Raw genomic sequence first — 20,353 nt, 5'->3', positions numbered from 1 at the left:
TTTTGTTAAATCCCCGCTTTTAATAGAAAGACGGCGAAGACATTTTCAAGCAATATAGATTCCAAGTTCTTGATGCGGCAGGTAAGACGTTGTCGATTGACGTCATACCTTACCACATCTTGACAATTTTTCATCTCGCTTTCACCCAATTTAGCTTCTGAATATAGTCCCTTCTGAAATGGCGGTTCTTAATTTAGGTCGAGTTTGGAGCAAACGCTTGGTCGCGTGTAGCCGTGCTCTTGATGAAAGCAAGCACGTTTTCTCCGATAAATCACATTTCAATAAATCGAATTTCTAATTTTGGTCGTCTTTTAAGAATAGAATGTCTTTATATTGGGTGTGTAGAGGCGGGTGAAAGCGATAGCTAAGGCAAGGCCAGACTGTAATGTAGGGTGACTTTTTATTTGCCAAGAGTCAGCTAGAGAGTGTGTTTACATGCAGGCGAGGAGCTAGGTTGCCTGATATGAACATTCCCAAGGGGAGAGTCAAGACGCAGGATGGAAATGATAAGATGTGGGGACTGAATTCGAAGATTATAATTTTGTTAAAGGAAGTATGAAAACGATTTACAAGTTTAAAATCTTGTTTTATTTTCCCTGTCTACTTTCATTTTCGCAATTCAGTAAATCACAATTATTGTCTGAATTTAAGCACTTCAGTGCAGGTGCATTTATGACCAGGCAGTATAGATTTATTGATTTTTACAATCTATTTTACTTTGTAGATCTACCAATACAAAATGCTATGATCTATATTAGTATGAAAGCGTAACCATAATATACAAGCATCAACACAAACTAAAACGCAAACAATTGTATTTTTACTAACCTTGTCGAATTCAAATATCTTGTTTATCATTCCTGAAAAGAAGAAAAAAATAATAACTCAACGTCATGATCATATGATTTCAGAAAGGGCAACTCTAGCTCATTACAAGTTTAAGATGGTTTAAGACGTGCAGGGAGGTATGGAGGAGAGGGAGAAAGAGAGAGAGAGAGAGAGAGAGAGAGAGAGAGAGAGAAAGAGAGAGGGAGAGAGAGAGAGAGAGAGAGAGAAAAGGACAGGGAGGGAGAGAAGGATACAAAGTTGTTCTTAACTGGATTCTACTGATACATTTTGTGGTATTGATATCAATAGACAAAAACGGTATTGATTTAATAAGGAGAGGGAGAGAGAGAGAAATAAAATTATTGTGAGAGGACGGGAAATTGGAAACAAGATGAAAATTAGTCATTGGGGATGGAAAGAAAGAAGAAGAAAAACAAAGGTGGAGAGAACTGGTGAGAGATGGGGAGAAAGAGACAGAGAGAGAGAGACAGACAGATACACAGGCAGAGCGGAGAGAGAGAGAAGGGAATACAGATTGATTACCTTGGAACTGTGAGACTGATGTATGTATCTTATCATAGACGGCTTGTAGACATGTGGAGTGATCATGCGCAGAATCCATGTGAAGACTGATGAACACAACTGTCACTTCTCGCATCTCACATAGGTAGTCAAGAGACTGGTTCTCATCAAACTGAAATTGAATAGCATAATGTTGCATTACTCTAATAATAATAATATAATAAAAATGTTACTTATAAAGCGCTTACCACCGAAGTCTTTAAGCGCTAACGAAAAACGATTGAAACAATCTTGTACCGATTATTATCTTGGGAGGCTCGTTTCCATGATCTAAATGAATAACATGTATCATCTAATTATGAAACCTTTAAAAAAAAATCATTTCAGTCTTCATGATAAGTTACTATCTACTAAAGATAGCTTAAAGACTAGACATATTAGTAGTCTATTGCATTCGAATTGATTTCGATACTCTAATTATTTTAACCAATTTGTCTATATAGGCCTAGATCTACTACAAAATAATAATAATAATAATACATAACATTTATTAGGCGCTTAATACTGATGTTTCTAAGCGCACAGTGTTCTGATTAAATACCACTCGATCACCCAACATTTAGCTGATGCCTATAGAAATAGATCATAATCATAGATATTTCGCAGCAGCAATACCGCATATATTTTGTTGTCAGATAAACATTTACAATAATAAGTACCGGTATCCACAATTCTATACCGTGTTTTTATGTTCTCTCTATTATGAATGAAATTGATAAATTAAAGAATTGTTACATTTTATGAACTCCTGAAATGACTGCGAACCCCCCTCTCCCCCCCCCCCTCCCCCTCCCCCCCCCCTCTCTCTCTCTCTCTCTCTTGATGCCACCCTCTTTCTCCTCTTCTAATATTTTGTTCATAATACAATAGACCTGAAAATAGCGTGAATGATAAGTGACATTAATCGTACCTTGCTTAGAACAGGAGGTGCAATGAAGGGTCGCATCTTGGATCGACGGACCGATTTAAAATTAATCTTCCGAATCCGAGGCTCACGCTCCAGTTTCTATGTCAGATGAAAACAATGTCATAATCAATATCGTCTTAAAAACAGCAGAGTTTAAAGTGTCCGATAAGATTGAAGAAGAAAACATGTTTGCTAGTCATGAGAACAAGGCGTTTCACTTACTTAGAAATTGAGATAAGTTATAGTCACCATAATTTATAATCGCCATAATTTACAAAATCCTTTTTAGAGATGATGACAGTGAAGGATCGGACTGACAAATGACCACTCTACGATTGCCAAGGTATAACTCGTTTATCTTTCTTCCTCTTTTCTATTTTGTTATCCAATAGTGAGAACTACTCATGAATTTCACAGCATATTTTTTTCTTTTATAAAAAAATGTGCCTACTCCTTAAAGTAAGTCTGGAATGTCTGAGAAAGACAAATTCTTGCTTGACATGTAATATATTTTAGAATATTCTCAACTTCTCTTACAAAATAGGATCGTCAAACCATGCAATCTAATTTTACATAACTGGGATTAACAAACCTTATCATCTTAATTTATTTTTAAACACCTTATTAATAGGAACATCATTAATGATTTGTATCGAATAAACTAACGTGAACAAATAAATATGTGATCAGGTAGGAGTACATTCTTTTAATGAGATTTTGATGGGAGCATTTACTAGAAGCATCTAATCTATCGGCAATCCAAAGAACTCTTCGGTGGATTTCATTTCATTAAGGGCGGAACTATTTGTATCAATAAAACGCGTTTCAAATAATTAGAATAAAGTGAAAATAAATTTAACTGAAGCCTGTTTATTTAGAGGAAGGAAACTCTTGAGTGTTAGAAAGAAGAAGAAGGTAATTACCTGTCCCTGTTTCAGGGGATCGTTAAGCGTCTGAAACTCTTTCCGAACTACATTGAAAGAAAAGAAAACGAACTCTTATTTATACAATTTGAGTAAAAGTACAATACGATATAATATCTTGGGCATGTAAAAATGATACAAATATGGTGCCAAAATGGCTTAAATACATGAACTATTTTATTGATGACACATTGTCCATTGAAATTTATACGAGGCAGGGTTTTCATTCTCCTCTGTTTTTGCAGTAAACGACATTTTTCAGGTACCTAACCACTTCAAATGAAATTTAATTAAAACTAATTAGGGTTTTAAGCTCATGATTGATTTTGCTGTAAGAATGTGAAGATATAAGTTTGGTACAATGATGAAAATCAATATATACAACAATTATTACAAAGATATTACCTGGATCCAATTCCTTTTCAGCCCATTCCTTTTCTACAGATAGTAGCTGGAAAATAAAAGCAGAACAACGAGCTGTTTCCAACGACTTTCACAACTACATGCAATTACCCTCGAAGTAAACTTAGATTGCAATTTAATATAAAGGCTCTCAACGTTCAACTCTTTCAACATTCGAAACATAATTCACCATCATCATTTAGTAAAGTTATCGACAGTTTATAGGGTGTATCGATTTAGGATAGAAATTCCTCATTGTAACTATGAAAACTAAGACGTTCAATTTCATTTTTTTTAATTAAATGATAATGAAATAAATATTTGTTAAACCAACATGAAAAAAAGTCTATGTCATGTAGGTCATTATATCAACTAACTGCAGTGTTTTGCTTGTATTGGTCATAATCCGCAGGAATACATCGATTTTTTTTCTTCTCCAATTATTGTTTCAAATTCTTTATCATAGCTAATTTTTATTGTATTATGTTTTGATTAAAAGAAATATTATCATTTTCTATAACATTATGTTCCATGGGTTTTGTTAAATGGTCAAATAATACTTGAAATGGAATGAAATAAACTCTATGCAGCAGAATTTCATGAATATATTAATTCGAAATTCATATTTCAAAAGACTCCAAATAAAAATGAAATCAGCATACTTTTCTTTCTCCCTCAGGTAATTCCTCCACCTTCATGGCTGTCCTATCAGGGCATGCTTCCCAGGCTCGCTGGCTCAGGACGATACTACCTCTACTACATCTCTTCTCTGTTTTATTAGCTTCACTCACTGCCGGTCCGCTGGTGCTGTAGTGCCGGCAGGAGTCACATCCTACATAGGTGATGTAACTCTGACCTATCGCCAGAGCTACAGGAAAGCGGGAGGGAAAGTAAGATTGGATAGAGATGAGATTCGAGAGACACTTTTTTTCTTCTCGTGAGGGGTAAATTCAATCTGGATACGCGAACATTAAGTGACGGGCTTAGAAAAGCTTCTCGTTACTTGTTTAAAAGGCAAAATAAGACGACTTGATAAAAAAAGTTACATTTATACTTTAAAAGGATGACAAGTTTATTTAAGACAGTTTATTGGGATATCGCAATCTCTATATGTCCGTTGTGTATTTTTAAAATCAAACATTGCACGTTTATTATATATTACAGAGATTGTAATATTGATGTGATTAATTTGATTTGATTCGTCATTTAAAGCATGGAAAATGCAATACAATTATTGATTAAATGAATCTCTTCACATGATACAAGCATGTCAATGATCAATACCATTTACAAAGTGGTATAACAAGACTACTTTAAATAATTAGATTAACGTTCAGTCAAGTTACTCTTATACCCGATCCCACAACCTTTTATATATTTAGGTAGCTATAATTATACGCTCCAGATCAAGAATTTAAATATAATAAAATAACTGAACATTCATTCTGACATCGCACCTATTTTGAGTGCCAATGAGATGCCCGATTCCGTTGACCAATCATGACACTTTCTCTGTATCTGTCTTGCACACCGGATTGCACGAGCCATGGTCGCCGTCTGCCCGTACAAATCAGCATCCCATAGCACCAGTAATGCATCGCCTGCATGAAGAGAAATAGAGGGAGAGGGAGCGAGAGGGAGAGAGAAAGGGGGAGAGGGGAGAGGGGGAGAGAGAATTAGAGAAGGAGGAGGAAACATACGACAATTCAGAGATAGGGAGAGAGAGAGAGAGAGAGAGAGAGAGAGAGAGAGAGGGGGAGAGGGAGAGAGAGAATTAGAGAAGGATGAGGAAACAGACGACAATTCAGAGATAGGGAAAGAGAGAGAGAGAGGGGGGGGGGGGAGGGAGAGAGAGAATTAGAGAAGGAGGAGGAAACAGACGACAATTCAGAGATAGGGAGAGAGAGAGAGAGAGAGAGAGAGATTAGAAAGAAGACGCTGAGTCGTTGACATACAAAGTGAGAAATAGGCATACCGGCAGACAAACATGATTAATGTTATCATAATTATGATTACAATCACAACAAAGGAATTAATGTCCTACCTATTATGTGGACATGGTTTGTTTTCTGTAAAAATATCATATCCTTTTAAAATCATTTTCGTCCAAACTGATCAAAAATTGCAGTAGTATTTGTTTAGGCAATTACAATCATTAGGTATATTATTGAAAGGAACCACTTACCAATTTACAAATCGGTGTAATAAATACAAAATAAATTAGGTTTGTACTTATTGTACATACTGTATGCAGCAAACAGGTTCTTGGGAGATTAAAAAGTCAAAGTTTACAGATAAAATGACATTTCAAGTATTCTAAGATTCTTGCATCACCGTTTGTTGTTTTCTTTCCCTTTTCGATGCAGATGTAATCCATCCATGTTCGTTCATCGCACTGCAATTATCACTAATTCGATATTTTCTCTGACTTTAAGTTGGCCTTTCTATTGACAACATAGATGAATAAACGCCAACAGACACCAGGCATGGAGTGATGTATGTATCAATTAGGATCATCAGAATGTTTCCGATATCTCATTTATCAGACCTAATGAGACTCTAATTGGCTATTTGTTTCAATTTATAAATGCCGGACATTGCAATATGACAGTCTTCCTACAATACGAAAGCAATTCTTTTTGTGCAAATTGTGCTAGCAAGGACGTTGCTATATTTAGAGAACAAGTAGGATCCAAATGTCTTTTTGGCATTCTCTTGTTAGAATTTGAGACAATAACATTTTTTTTTAAGACAAAAAAATACACAGAGACGTAGGCCGGTTTTTTAGATCCGGAAAATGTTCGCACTTTGACTTATAATGCATATCATGCAGGGGGATTCCCCTTCTAAAGTTCTACTTTTCCTTGGTATCATGTGCCACAATGATAACATCCATGTTCATCCTTCCTCAATGTTTTTTAACTTAAATAATGTAAACCCCAGTGGGAGAATTTAGACCTTTTTGGCCATTCGCCAGTGAGGGTTGATTGATTTTGAAAGCAATCCAAGGAAGAATTCACCAGGATTTTCCTCTTTGTTTTAATCCTTATTATTAGTCTTGTGTTGTCTCCTAATACTCACAAGATTGTTTATGTACTCTGAAACATTTATATTGTTACGACTAATATATATGATATTATGTGTGGGCTCACCCGCCACAAGGTTCGTACTTAGAGGTTTTGCCGTGGATTGCGTAACATGCATGTACATGATATTTTGATATTACGTCTTTTTGGACAAAAATGTATGTCGAAATGGGATGAAAGGAAAGAAAATCAACATTATCATAATATTAACTGATGGCTTATAACGAGCAAAGCGTTTGTTATGATAACGATAATTCCATTTTCATTAAGCAGCATTACACATGCAATTCAATATAAGTTAGGCTGATGATCTGTTTTATTATTTGTTGCTAAATTAATGTTCTCTCTTTTATTTGTACATGTTTCGTACCATCTGATTTGATTTGGCTTGCTATATTTTATCAGGCTGGCCCCATCAGTAAATTAAATACAATACTTCCTGAGGCCCTATGTTATAAGCAACATGCATTCAGAAATTACAAGTACATAACATAACATTACATAATATAAACATTACATAATATAAATAATGTGAACGCATAATTAACATGCAATGTATCTCATTACGATATAGGTTGAGATGTTATTATTTTCTTGTTTTCAAGCACGAAATATTATCATAATGATATAGTAAAAGGAGATATACGGTTTATAAGAAAATAATAATGTGAAGTTATGTTTATCTCGATGTGTATAATAACGATAAAAGTAAAGCATGACTAAGGTTATCCTAAACAATTTTAACATAAACGCCTACGCGAGAAGAGACATGAAATGTCAAACATTAACGAAAATATTGACGTGTTTACCACTTGTCTCCATTGATGGAAGATTATGTCCTATTTGCAAGCATGTTATGGGAACTGGTGAACTAGTGAAATGCTCATTATATTGTTCTCATGTCAAACATCCTGATTGGCTGAGGTACCACTGTTATTTAAACAGCTAACATCGATTTTTCCCTGCGGTAAAATGCTTGCTTTAAAAGATAAACAGGACACGGAGCTAGTTTCATTTCTAATTGATACATGTATATAGGATTACACGTCTCTTATCATTTCGAACAACACTCTAGTGATGATCGTACTTGAATGTCAAATCTATACTGACATGAAAAAAGAAAGAAAAAAAAATTAAGATTTAACATGCTCTTTAAAAATTATATAGTCTAGTTTCATCCCACCCCCGTAATAATAATGCAATAAGAGTACGTCTTGGATTAAGGCCGGGTACCGGATACGGTGTCCACGGTTGAAATTGTGAATTCGTACAATGTAAGAAATTGACTACGGAGCGATTGTCGCCGAAGACTATCATGTGAGTTGTACCACACATATTCTGGCGACGAATGCTCTGCGGTCAATTCATAACTTTGACAATGGATCAAAAACTTAGTCTATACCGTATACCCTTGTCCTAACCCTGAACCTAAACCTACCCTAACAACTCATGTGCAACCCTAATCCAATATCTTTGACGAATAAAGCCTTCGTCGAAGTATATGTCAGAGTACCATCGTATGACCTCTTTCGTTACTTCAGACTTACCAGCAAACTCGACGACATCGCCACCGTTCTTAAGGATAGCATTCTCAATGAGACCCAGGTAGTCGTTGAGGGTTTTGGTGAGGACGTCGACTCCGAGATTGAGCTTAGTATGCCGCTCACACAGGGAGGTGAAACCTTGGAATATGATCAAGGAAAATGAATGGAAGCAATCAATTAGAAAAATATAAAGGATCAGGATAAAATTAAAAATACAGGGCCTCAGAATACACGCTTAAAAAAGTTATTTAAAGAAGTTGAGGAAAGACTGGAACCGATTTCGATAGGGAAGTCGAATAAGAGGACCACTAAATGAGCTGTCAAATGTCATTTAAAAAAGAGGTGGCTGATGAGAAGAAAACAAGTATAAAGGAAATTAGGAAACAAGTAGCACACAAGTGGAGGAAAGAAAAAGAAAGAAGAAGAAGAAGAAAACAGAACGGGTCAATATTCATGATAGAAAGAAGGAAAAGTAACAACGATTAATAATAACAAGAATTTCATGTGTCATGTAATCTAAGTTATATCTGTGTATACACTTTTTTCAAGTTTGAAAGCGAAACTATTATCTTTTATAACTTCATTTTTATTTCTAAAACCAAATTGCTTTTAGTCATGATTATTTTCATTTTTTATTTTGTTTAAATCATCTCTTAGATGAAACTTATATATTCGTAATATTCATCAAAATGGGCCAGAAAAAATTGAACCGATGGACAAGACAAGTCAAAATAAGGACATCTCTTCATGGTAATGATTGCTCGTAATTGATATGCAGACAGTTCTAAAGTATACATCCGGGTACCTAGTACATACTTTGTCAGCGCGCTGGTGTATTCTTCCCCTTTCTGAATATCCCTTATCCGTCTTCCCTTTCGCCTCCCCCTTTTACATTTCCGCCAAACGCATTTTATTATAAGCAACAGCCCGGCGACAGAAGCGTCACAAAATGTCCAGAAATAGAAAAGTTTCTCTTTGAGCTCGTCTATGCCCTTTTATTCTCTGTCATAATAAGTTTCCACTCTCAGAGGAATGCAATATCCCCCATGTCATCTGTAGAACAACTGCTTGGATGTTATTGCCCACAATCTTTTACCCAGGGGCGTGGGGAGGGTTGTCGGAAAAATTTGGCTGATTTTTCTACAAGAAATAAAATGAAATTTCGATAAGGGTTTCTTTGCTTGCTTTTAATCAATAACAAAAAAGAGTATCAGAGAAGGGTTATTGACGAATATAAGTTTTGACCCAATCTCTAATTTTAAAGAAGTCCTAATAATGTGTTTACAAACAAGAGTTATTAGGGACTTTTTGATTTGCGTGGACTGATACGTGTGACGTCCATTAAAGGCAGTGCATTAAAAGGACGTCGATCGTAGCAATCCACGTTGTCGCTGTGCAAATCTTAAAGTCCCTAATCAAGTTATCTTCAAAGCAAAGCAAAAGTACGTTCACACAACCTTAAAACGACGCTCTTATAAGACTCATGAATCATTACAAGAACTGTTTGATATTAGAAACTCACCCCATATATCGAGAAACATGACAACACTTTCAACATGTTGAACGGCCGGGTAATCCTGGATGCTGTTACTCGCTTGTAGGACGAGATCAGGGAGATGGGCTGCTAACTCCAAGATGTCATCTGCTCCGGATCATAAGGTTCGAGAAGAGAGATGAGGACAGGAGAATAGATATCAGAGATAGAATGGTAGACAGACAGGGAGATGGACAGTGAAGAAAGACGCGGACAAGAGAAAGAGAGAGAGAGAGAGGAAGAGAGAGAGAGAGAGAGAGAGAGAGAGGGGGAGAGAAAGATAAATAGAATTAAAGAAAAAAAAGAGAGAGAGAGATTATTAGACAATAGTAACACCACGAGTTACACCCATGCGGTCTCACTGCGCTCTACAAAATAATATAAAAATACCAACAAAACCTCCGAAATAATCAAAATATTGGTATCAAAATAAGAAAGAGAGCATACAAATAATTTGGGGAAAAATAGAGAGCATGGTTTTCCCGGCGATAGAGCCGAGTCTCCAAGTTATTTGCTTAACCTTGAAACGGAAGTTAAGAAGCGAAACAATGAAATACACCGCTTTTCCTTATCATAATGGGTGCATAAGAATATAACATGATTGTTTTTCATCTCGGTAACGCTAGTTTTTTCGAGTGATAACGTCTTCGATATAGTTCTATCATAAATGCGCATATTGAAAATGAATATTTTTCACTCTATTTAGAAGCTAACAGGTAAATGTAATACAAAATTGTTGAAAATAGTATTGCAGAATAATTATTATCGCATAATGTGATTAAAATACAGCACATGTTCTTCATATTTGCCTATAACTCAAGTACAAACAGTGCTTTATCTAATTTTAGGAATTAATTTCACGCAAATTTGGACAATGACCCAGGAATGGCGCCTTTTATATCACTCATTCATATTGTATCCTACCACGTCGCTTCAGACATTCAGATAAAAGATGCATCATGTAATTCAACATAGATTTGATGTTTGTTGATTAGAGATATCAATGACATGTTAAAATTACTTTTGTTTCCTGCCATTAGTGTATGATTACTTATCATTGGTTTGTAAGTGGTGATGATTGTGCGGACTACCAACTCACCACGGTATCCGGCTCTCATAAATGCATTTATTGTGTCTTCTAATATTAACAAACAGGTATAATGTCCGTTGCACTGAATGCACCACTCAATTGTATGAACTGTCAAGTCATTTCCACAATATTTCACAATATTTTGATTTCCTGGATAATAGGAAGACGTGTTTCTGTCACTATAATGTGAATCACTATATCTGAATCTATGTTCAATCATGGTATGTTCAACTTCATGTTGAACTTGAAACTGTAATGCTGGTTAATACGTTTGTATTACTGAAATGCCGAGATGAACTTGCATAGATCAAATCACGGTTAACGAATATTGACTGACCCCTTTATTAATAATTATGACCACTGGTTATGCCTTCTGTGATTAGTCTACACACGCAGACTTTATTCATCGTTTGACAAAATTCCATAAACCATTGTGCGGAGCCTAACTTTGTCATTCTCTTGCTGTGTCAAATATTTATATTATTATAGTAGCATACGAACATGTAGAAAATGTACATGGCCTATGTACGGGATGCAGTCTATAGTCTCACAGTTCAGACCTAGTGCAAAGCATTAAATCTGACTATGGTCTCTGCATGTAGACTACAGAATGATCGTGATGTGAATGATAGAATGATAGATGAAGTCGACCAGCTATTCAACAGAGGAATCTCACACTCTGACATCGATGATACTTAGTGGAGCAAGTGGCTTAAAGGGAATAGTCGTCCCTTACATCAAAAAGGGAAACCTAAAGAAACATGCTTAATAATATTTCTCTGGTTCAAACTTGTATTTTTAACAAAGATTTATCGGGGGGGGGGTACAAGTAATGATTATGATTGTACGTAAAAACAATAGCAATCAGCAGCAAAAGGACAAATCATGTCAATTATCATATAAACGCTATTTATAGATTGTATTGAAATAAATTTGGAATTATGATTTTGTGGTTTAAAAGCATATGTTTAGTCCACAAATCGGTTAATTATATTTTACAGCTGCAGTGGTATCAGTTTCATATTGTCAGTTACAAATAGCACTGTATCGATGTTTTGTTAAAAAACGTATGACTTTTGTGGTATAATAAAAAAATTATTTGGAGTGGGAATTTATCATTATGGTTGCTGGGTATGAATGAACGTGGTAGATTGAACGAGGTGGATTTTTCTGTAATAGAAAATAATATGAACAACAATATTGTCATTTTACAACATTCATGCTTCTACCACTAGTCACAAAAATAATAAATCGTTGAAGTGGAGTCTATTTTTCAAAGACTACATTACTTCATATTGATTAGTTATATGAAATTTACACGAATATCTCTGTCTTACTGTAATCCAAGATGGCGTCTGGAAGGCCCCAATTCTCAATCACACCATCGCATTCCAGAAGTGATGCTCTCTATACCATTGTTTAGAAGATTCGATTACAATATTAATATGAACCTAGTTCCAAGGCGACGGTTTGCCTGAGCTCAGGGGCTTGGGTTGCATTAAATCGAACTGTCTGAGACCGTCCCGAGGAGTTACTTCCGAATCTTATTTGAATTTAAGATTGAATGATACAATCCCTTCGGTGAGACATACGTTATTTCGAACAATTTTAGAACAGTGTTGCATATTTTTTTAATATAGAGATGTATATTGCGTACCGCCATATCATAAGCCATGTAACAAGTACGCTTTGGACTTTAAAATTTCATCTTAATATATTCACTAAATTAGTAAGTTTCAAGTTTATTTGTTTTTCACTTAACAAAATAACATTGACATAGATATACAATACAATACACAACATGGATATATTCTGTTCTAATTTTTAATGTGATCATAGAGGGTCTGCGTAAAGAAGAAAAATGTATTATTATTATTATTATTATTTATTCGGCAAAAACTAAGAAAATCATTGAATGTACAAAACAAGAGTACATTTGGAAAAGAGTCACATGGATGCCGGGAAAAGAAAAAGTTTAACTAAATAACTGTAATCAAATGTATTTAAATAGACAATGTATAAAAAAGGATCAGAGGAGGGAGGGAGGGAGGGAGAGAGAGAGAGAGAGAGAGAGAGAGAGAGAGAGTGATCAAAGTTAGGTACATTTTCTACTGCTCTTATAGCACAGCAAATGTTTCAATCTCCTTAATGATGTAATTCTATAATGCTCTTTACTTCTTCCTTTCCCAAAATCGGATCAAAGCAAGAAAAGAAAAGGAACAAATAGTTTGGAGAATTGTGGGGGGGGGGGTGGCTGGCATACCAAACGAAAGATGATCTTCAATTCAATGAACCGACGCAAAAATCCCTCGCAGCTTAAATTCAATTATTCCCATCACTCGTTGTATAACCATTTTTTTTTATTCATTATGAGGCAGTGTCCCGATTTATGTCCTTGACTCCTTTCCAGTATCACATTTTTTTCCTTTTCCTTTGAGGGATATATTATAATATATGACACATATTATAAGAGTGAAGGTTAGTATGTGGCTCTCATCTAAATTGCGTTGCATATCACGATAACAAAATGTGATGTATAGTGGATGGAATAATTTATGATTTCAAGTCATTTTCCATTTCCATCTTCCTCGTCAACTCGATAGAAGGCCATGTGATAATGATGGTGATTCTGCTATAATACATTTAGAATAAATTAATTAGTTGAACATTTAGCGTATCCTATAATTCAAACTGACGTAATGTCTGTGCAACACAAGGCGTCATGTGAATTGCGTTATTGTCTGCGCTAATCAGGACTTATGAAATCAATTATCCCATACGTCAGTAATTCAAAGCAATGTTGCGCTCTCCATTTTTTTTTGCATTTACTGTGTGTACAATGTTCATGCCGGTGTGTCAAAGGTCACGGCAGTCGCTGACGCAGTACTACGTCAATAAATTACACCTCGTGTGCAACAGGCATTTCACAAGTAATATTGACGCAATACGTACGTCATAACTGAAACGCTGAAGGAACCTGTACTTTTGGCACCCTAGATCCTCAGAGCACTCGACATTACAGACTAATCAATAATAAACACAACAGGTAAGGTATCATTAGCGGATTAGTCTTTAACCAGCAGACCAATTAATAATACACACCTTGGGATTCAGATGTTGATAGTCTTTAGCATGCAGACCAATAATTGATAATGGACCTCAGTGGTATCCTTCGTAGATCAGACCTAGTCGTGTCAAACAACATTACTGCAGCAAACATTTTTAACCACTCACATTGATTCTATCTTCCGTTGATACTATAATTGTATCTGAATGTTATAGTATATTAATAATAATAATAATATGCCTTGTTTACCCAGGGTAGCCCCATCAGTATTCATACTGTTTTCCCTGAGGGCCCTACAAGTATGAATAATAATATAGCTGACGCTAATAGTAATATTGATAACTGAAAATAGGTTTGATTTTCATGACAACAAGGTCATAAGAGAGAACTTCATACAAACGTAAATAAACTTAACTCATGATGAAACCTATTTTTATAGACACATTTCAAAACACATGTTTTGTGTTTTACTTAATTTTAGGATACCTACAGGCCGGAAAATTATGTCAATTTCAAACTGATATCTGAGTTAATATCTGACAGATTAAAATTAAAGGGAAATAGCAGCATCTGCTGTTTGATTAAACAGACAACAAGGTACACCAATACCCGTCCCCCGTCCCCCTCCCCCATTATACAGCACACGGTTCTCACTGTTGAGAGAGAGCTTTGATATCCATGCGACGAATGCTTATTGTTACCAAACTCTGGACTTTGGGAAGGGGGCAACGGCCCATCCATCCTCCCCCTAACATGTTCCCATCATAGTCATACCCCATTTTTATACCCCAAAACTTATTAACCTCACAACTTAAAACCAAAGCAGATTATGCTGATGCAACTTTGAACCTTGATCTAGTACCTTGAATAAGAATAGCCTTTGGACGAGTATCCCTAGTTCGCTGCCCCAATTAAGACTGTACTTGTTGTGATACCTTACTTTGAGGCTTCTCGGATAGCTAGCTATGATAGATAGGGATAGGTGTTAGTACTCTATTTAGAACACCTTGGCATGCTCGTGTATCAATAACCTTTTGTTTATGAAGGGGCTATCAGTTGAGATCGGAGCAAGGATTTGAGGTTTGTCTGAACCTCAATTAGCCCCTACATCTTGCCTGACACTTCTTGTTTCCTCTAATACATGTTCAATGAAAGACAGGCACTGAGCGATCCAGGGGCGTAGCGTGTATCCTAATATATAACAGGGGGCACGCCCTTTAGCACTGTGGTGCCCCTCTCATATTAATCAGAAAGTATTGTTCTGTGAAATCCTCCTTTACGTGAGATTGGAAAATATTTTATGTCATCTTTTAAAAAAGGTGAGCGGCTGATCCTGTTCAACATACATTGTAGTGGGACAATTTTTTCTTCTTCAAACGAGTCGGGAAGACTTTGTCGGAAGTACATTGGCACTGCAAAGTTTACACACCACTTTCACTGTATTGACACGCAACCAGTATTTGTGAAAAAAACATTCATGATGTTTATAAACCTTGTTAGTTTTACCCTCTTGTTCTTTTCTCTCTTGTTTTAAAAAAAAATGTTTTCGATTATGGGAAATATAACGCGTAGGAGCAATGTAGCGTGATAAAAGCTTCTATTTAAATTTAAATGCGATGGCTTCACACTTCTATACAGAAAATTTACCCCCTCTTTTCCCCTTTCCGGACTTTTCAATTTGTCAAACTATATGCAGTGCGAAGTGAAAATGTTTCATGTATAACTTTGAAATCCTGGGCCGCAAATTAGCAATGGTTATGTAGTACTATAGAATTATCTAAACTTTGTTTACTAAAAGTAAGTTTCTGACCGTTTTCATGTTTTATTTTTCATATAATTATTATTCACGATATTTAATGAAATGTAAAATGACTTTGTTTATACATAAATACTTTGTAAAGTGACCGTCTCAGACCCAGCTGCTGGTCTGAATTTTTAATATAGGCCTATATACCAGGTGAATAAATAAATTAAAAAATAAAATGTCAGTCAAATAAAGATAACTATGTGAATCATTAAATTGTGTTCGTGTGAAACAAATTTGCTTAGTCTGGAATCAACGCGCGTATATAGCACGAATAGCTTGTGCTTTTTTTTTATATGATAATCTCAAAAGAATATATACACAATAAATAAAAAACATTGTTATTGATTTCTAGAGTGAGTCTTTTGTATCCCCTACAAGACATGATCATAATTGAAAACGAGATTATGGGCTAACGATGATGATAATAATTCAATAGTACAAGTTATACTGATTAGTATATTGATATATTAGATATTAATGATGATGGTTTACCGCTAGCGGTATATTTTTAATTCTCTTGTATTGTATTTCGGGTTTTTGTTGTTGTAAATTTTGATTGGTATTTTGCTTTTAAATATATATACGGAGATAAAAACAAACAAACAACACTACAAATAAATAAATTCAGAACACCAAATAGTGATATACGTCAGCACAAAAGTATGAATAATGTCGATTTATATACTATGATCATATTGCTACTGCCTTTATAATTATGCGCAGTCATGATCTTCCTCGCACAAGGTCTAGCAGTCGAAACCAGTGGTAGAGTGTACTAGAAAGGCATGAAGGACATCATGCGCCATTTAAATGCTCTTGCAACACTATACAACATCGTGCTCAGAATGAAGACATGATAAATAAAAAGGGGCGGCTCCAGGGTTTTGTAAAGAAGGAGGTCCAATTCCCAAAGGATTAAAATTGAAATTCAAATGTATTGATTCGAATGTTAAGCATGACCGATCATTTTTAATTTTCTATTAAAAAAGGATAACAAAATATACGAATTATGAGGTCTAAATTACAGTTCACAAAGATAGTGATGTCAAGAATTACAATTAACAGAAATAGCAATGATTGGTTACATAAATGATAATGAATTTCCCTTCCTGTTATACTTTTAACAACCCTAAGTTTCAGCGAGGAAAGAAAAAACAGGGGGTGATCAGGTAAATGCATATCGAGGTCCAATAATTAGGCACACCAAAAAAAAAAAAAAAGGGGGGGGGGGTCCACACCCACCTTCCCACAGGAACTGCCTACGATACAAAAGTCCCAATATTCATACAGACGCTTTAAATCTTCAAGTGACTTGAATTTTTAGACAATTTGAACTGTATATTGCCCCTTTTTTCTCTGAGCTCCCCCTTCTCTCTCTCTCTCTCTCTCTCTCTCTCTCTCTTCTATAAGATTGAGACGAATCAATATCTATTTTGTAAAGCAGGTGAAACATATTGTCATTTTATTCGACCGATAAACAGATTCGCCGTCCGAATTTTAAGATCTACGAGACATATCAGACACAATTTGAAATGCTTATTGTGAGTGAATTCTAGCTCTTTCAGTAGAGCAATTTCCGGGGAATCGATGCCAATAGAATAATATATTTGACAAGGCTGTCAAATTTTCAAAACGCCATGAGACCAATAAATATTGAGCATCAGTACTGTTGTTTCGATTACTAAATCTTTAGAGTGATTTTACGCCGGTTATGAGGCATTTTAATTCCTATTTTGTTATGAACCCATTTGACTCTACCATGATTGGTATCACACAGCCGTTTTTGTTTGTTTATACCCACACTAATCTTGTACATGACAATCGTATAAGATATCACCCGTATAAAATAACCCACACTAATCTTGTACATGACAATCGTATAAGATATCACCCGTATAAAATAGCCTGGTAAATATTCGGAATTAACCGCAATGGTCGAGGCATGCTCGAAACCTCACAAAATAACTTTGGTCATGAGAATTTCAGGCATTCTCAACATCGACGTAAGAGTCGATAATTATTTGTTATCAATCCTCTTAATCATTGTAAGAAATCTTTGGTATGCATCTCAAAAGCAGTATGGTTGGTATTAGATGACTCAGGATTCATCGAGACAAGCTCAAGTCAAGTGCTCGCATAATATTGGTCGGGAGTACCTCGGGCAGTCTCGTCTCCCCTATGTGCTTAACATAAGAGTCTACATGAATTATAGCTCTATTGTCTGGCATATTTTGCCTCGAATAATTTCGACTTTGTCATGTATGATCTGCGGAACCGTTACTATCTTGGTTTTGGTCTTACAACCACACACTCAGCATGTGATCGAGATCGATGTATAGTTCTTCCGTCGATCATGTTGATTTCAACGAAATTGAACTAATTGGTAATTGATCAAACGTCGTACGTACATCTCTATGAATATGAAGGTTTAAGAGGCCATGAATATAATTTACCTCTGACGAATATTTCAATGCATGTTTGTTGTCTCCCCTCTCTCTCTCTCTCTTTCTCCCCTCTCTCTCTTTCTCACCCCTGTGTTTTGTGACAGGAGCTACTTGACAATATCATAATAATGTAATTAGGTCGACTTGTCGTGCATGACATAGTTTTGTTTACAATCAACCATTCGTTTGGCTCTCAGTGTGCATGGTCACAATATTCCTTATGTTTTGAAGAAGAACAAAACACAAGTGAACAACAGACCTATCTACATAAGATTTGTGTTGGGTAGAAGATATGTTGCATGCATCAGGCTTTATGTTTATTTTCGAGGGCTCGTGGGTAATATACGAGCCTCATGCAAACATGAACGGTTGTCTGCCAAATCCTTGTCAGTTAGTGGAATCACGCTGACAACAAACATTTTTTTAGTCGCATTCATGATTATATACTCATGGTAATAATTAAAACACTTTGAAAGTGCATATAGATACATCATATCCTGAAGCGATATTATTACTAATTTTATATTTTTGTCTCTGTCATCTTAATTGAGAAATTTTAACTAGAAACAGTGGGGACGTGAATCACTATATAAAGGCAAAGAGTACAAAGCATACCATTGACTCATTCGTGACCTATTTTATTTTTATCGATGAGCCGGAAAATGATGATCAAAATTTGACACTTCAATGCCAAAAAGGTAAGTTCACAATTACGATGGTTGGCATACTAGTAACCGACCAATGCGTATTTTTAGCAGGAATTTCCTTTAACACATTATAAATTCAGATTGCGAATTTTAGACAAACAATGGTATCTTATTTACAGTGCAAGGCGGACTTGCTATCTTCGTCTATAAAGTCCGTGTTAACAATGTTCGTTTAACGTATTAATGAACGCGATGAGTTAAAACGATACAGCTGGGCATATAGCTTCGTAATAGAACAATGTTAAAAACACTTCAATGTTATTACGTTTTGACAGATAGCTGTCATTACAAGACCATCATTTTGTAGCTTCCTTATATAACAAAAACTGTTTGAAATCCGAGAACATTATAACGTTTAACAGATACTGCTAAATAGTGGTATTATAGTAATCAATTGATATAATTCGGTTTAAACTCACCCTCTCTCTGTTCTATTTCAAGTTCCATTCTCGCAAGGCAGTTTGAATTTAGAAATCACATTATTGATTTGAATCGAGGTAAATATTCCACCAAGCCTTACGCTGCTCGAGCTGAAATCAAACAGACGTCCCTCGAGTCTGTGCAGATAAATATAGGGCTTGCTACGGAAGTCACGGTGCAATGACGAGTCCTGTGTAAATTATCCACTCATAACCAACGCAGCATAGTTCACTGAGAATCCTAGATAATGATTAACATGGTTTTTCCGAGGCAATGAAATAACTGGTTAGAAAAACCCAAATGTTCTCTGAACAGACCAACATCAGCTGCTCAATGGTGTTTAATAGTTCATGCCTATAAAAAAAACACGCCGTAATAACCACTGTTGCGAAAGTTGCATTTTTGGCAGATATTGCGTGATCAAAATATTTCGGTTTTCACTTCCTCTCTGATGACTAAACAGGAAAACAATTTAAAAATAGCATCTATCTTCCATGATTTCAAATTTGCCCAGGAGAACAATGACAACCAAAGCGAGATGTTTCAATCAATTAATGTTGAACATTCAGACACGGGATGAACATGCGACTCAGTCGAACAGGCAGACGAAATACGACTGATTTCAGAATCGGCGGAAACCAGGGAAGAAATGTTAAGCTTTCAAGCGGCCGCGGAGAGCGATGCGGGATAAAATCTGAGACAGGAGGTTGATATCGATCACCATTAAATTGGCAATCATCACTTTGTTATCAAGAAGAAAGATCGCCTGAAGAAGATCTTTAGTGGTGCTTGATGAGAGCCGGGATCAGAGTGAGGTTTTCTGTCCGTATGAAACGTGTTACCATCACATTCAATAGCACATCCCCAAAGCTACAGGAGACAGACGATTGGGAAACTGTTTATTTGTGACGGGGCATTAACGCGCGCGAAATAGATGTATCACTTTACAATTATCCCTTGCAGACGACATACAGGCTGGAGTCAAGTTCACACTGATGCGTCAAAACCTGCG

The 20,353-nt window shown here is 35.8% G+C and overlaps 2 protein-coding genes across 2 annotated transcripts in view; both read right to left on the bottom strand.

Annotated features, from left to right (window-relative positions):
• LOC581493 (adenylate cyclase type 10) overlaps nucleotides 1–938 on the bottom strand; it is an 11,711-nt gene extending 10,773 nt beyond the window's left edge. Inside the window, exon 1 of the mRNA XM_030980343.1 lies at nucleotides 829–938. Within this exon, the coding sequence (XP_030836203.1) occupies nucleotides 829–858 (30 nt within the window). The 5' untranslated portion in view covers nucleotides 859–938. The remainder of the gene's footprint in view (nucleotides 1–828) is intronic.
• Nucleotides 908–20,353, bottom strand: LOC100889118 (adenylate cyclase type 10). The gene is made up of 10 exons (XM_030981230.1): nucleotides 19,341–20,353; nucleotides 9,795–9,914; nucleotides 8,276–8,410; nucleotides 5,100–5,243; nucleotides 4,305–4,510; nucleotides 3,646–3,691; nucleotides 3,241–3,287; nucleotides 2,321–2,416; nucleotides 1,328–1,522; nucleotides 908–922 (listed from the first exon to the last, which is right to left on the bottom strand). Exons 1-10 carry the CDS (start codon nucleotides 19,366–19,368, stop codon nucleotides 908–910), a joined length of 1,032 nt encoding a protein of 343 aa, XP_030837090.1. The 5' UTR covers nucleotides 19,369–20,353.

This window comes from Strongylocentrotus purpuratus, unplaced genomic scaffold (assembly GCF_000002235.5).
Source record: "Strongylocentrotus purpuratus isolate Spur 01 unplaced genomic scaffold, Spur_5.0 spur5_scaffold_11, whole genome shotgun sequence".
NCBI classification, from domain to species: Eukaryota; Metazoa; Echinodermata; class Echinoidea; order Camarodonta; family Strongylocentrotidae; genus Strongylocentrotus; species Strongylocentrotus purpuratus.
The sequence above is the reverse complement of the archived record's forward strand: the minus strand, read 5'-3'. Positions and strand labels throughout refer to the sequence as shown.

Coding starts and splice junctions, on each gene's coding strand:
- LOC100889118 (XM_030981230.1), bottom strand. CDS start 19,368: ATGGAACTTGAAATAGAACAGAGAGAGG. Junction 9,915..19,340: donor TGAAATAGAACAGAGAGAGG/GTGAGTTTAAAC, acceptor GATCCGGAGCAG/ATGACATCTTGGAGTTAGCA. Junction 8,411..9,794: donor CATGTTTCTCGATATATGGG/GTGAGTTTCTAA, acceptor TCATATTCCAAG/GTTTCACCTCCCTGTGTGAG.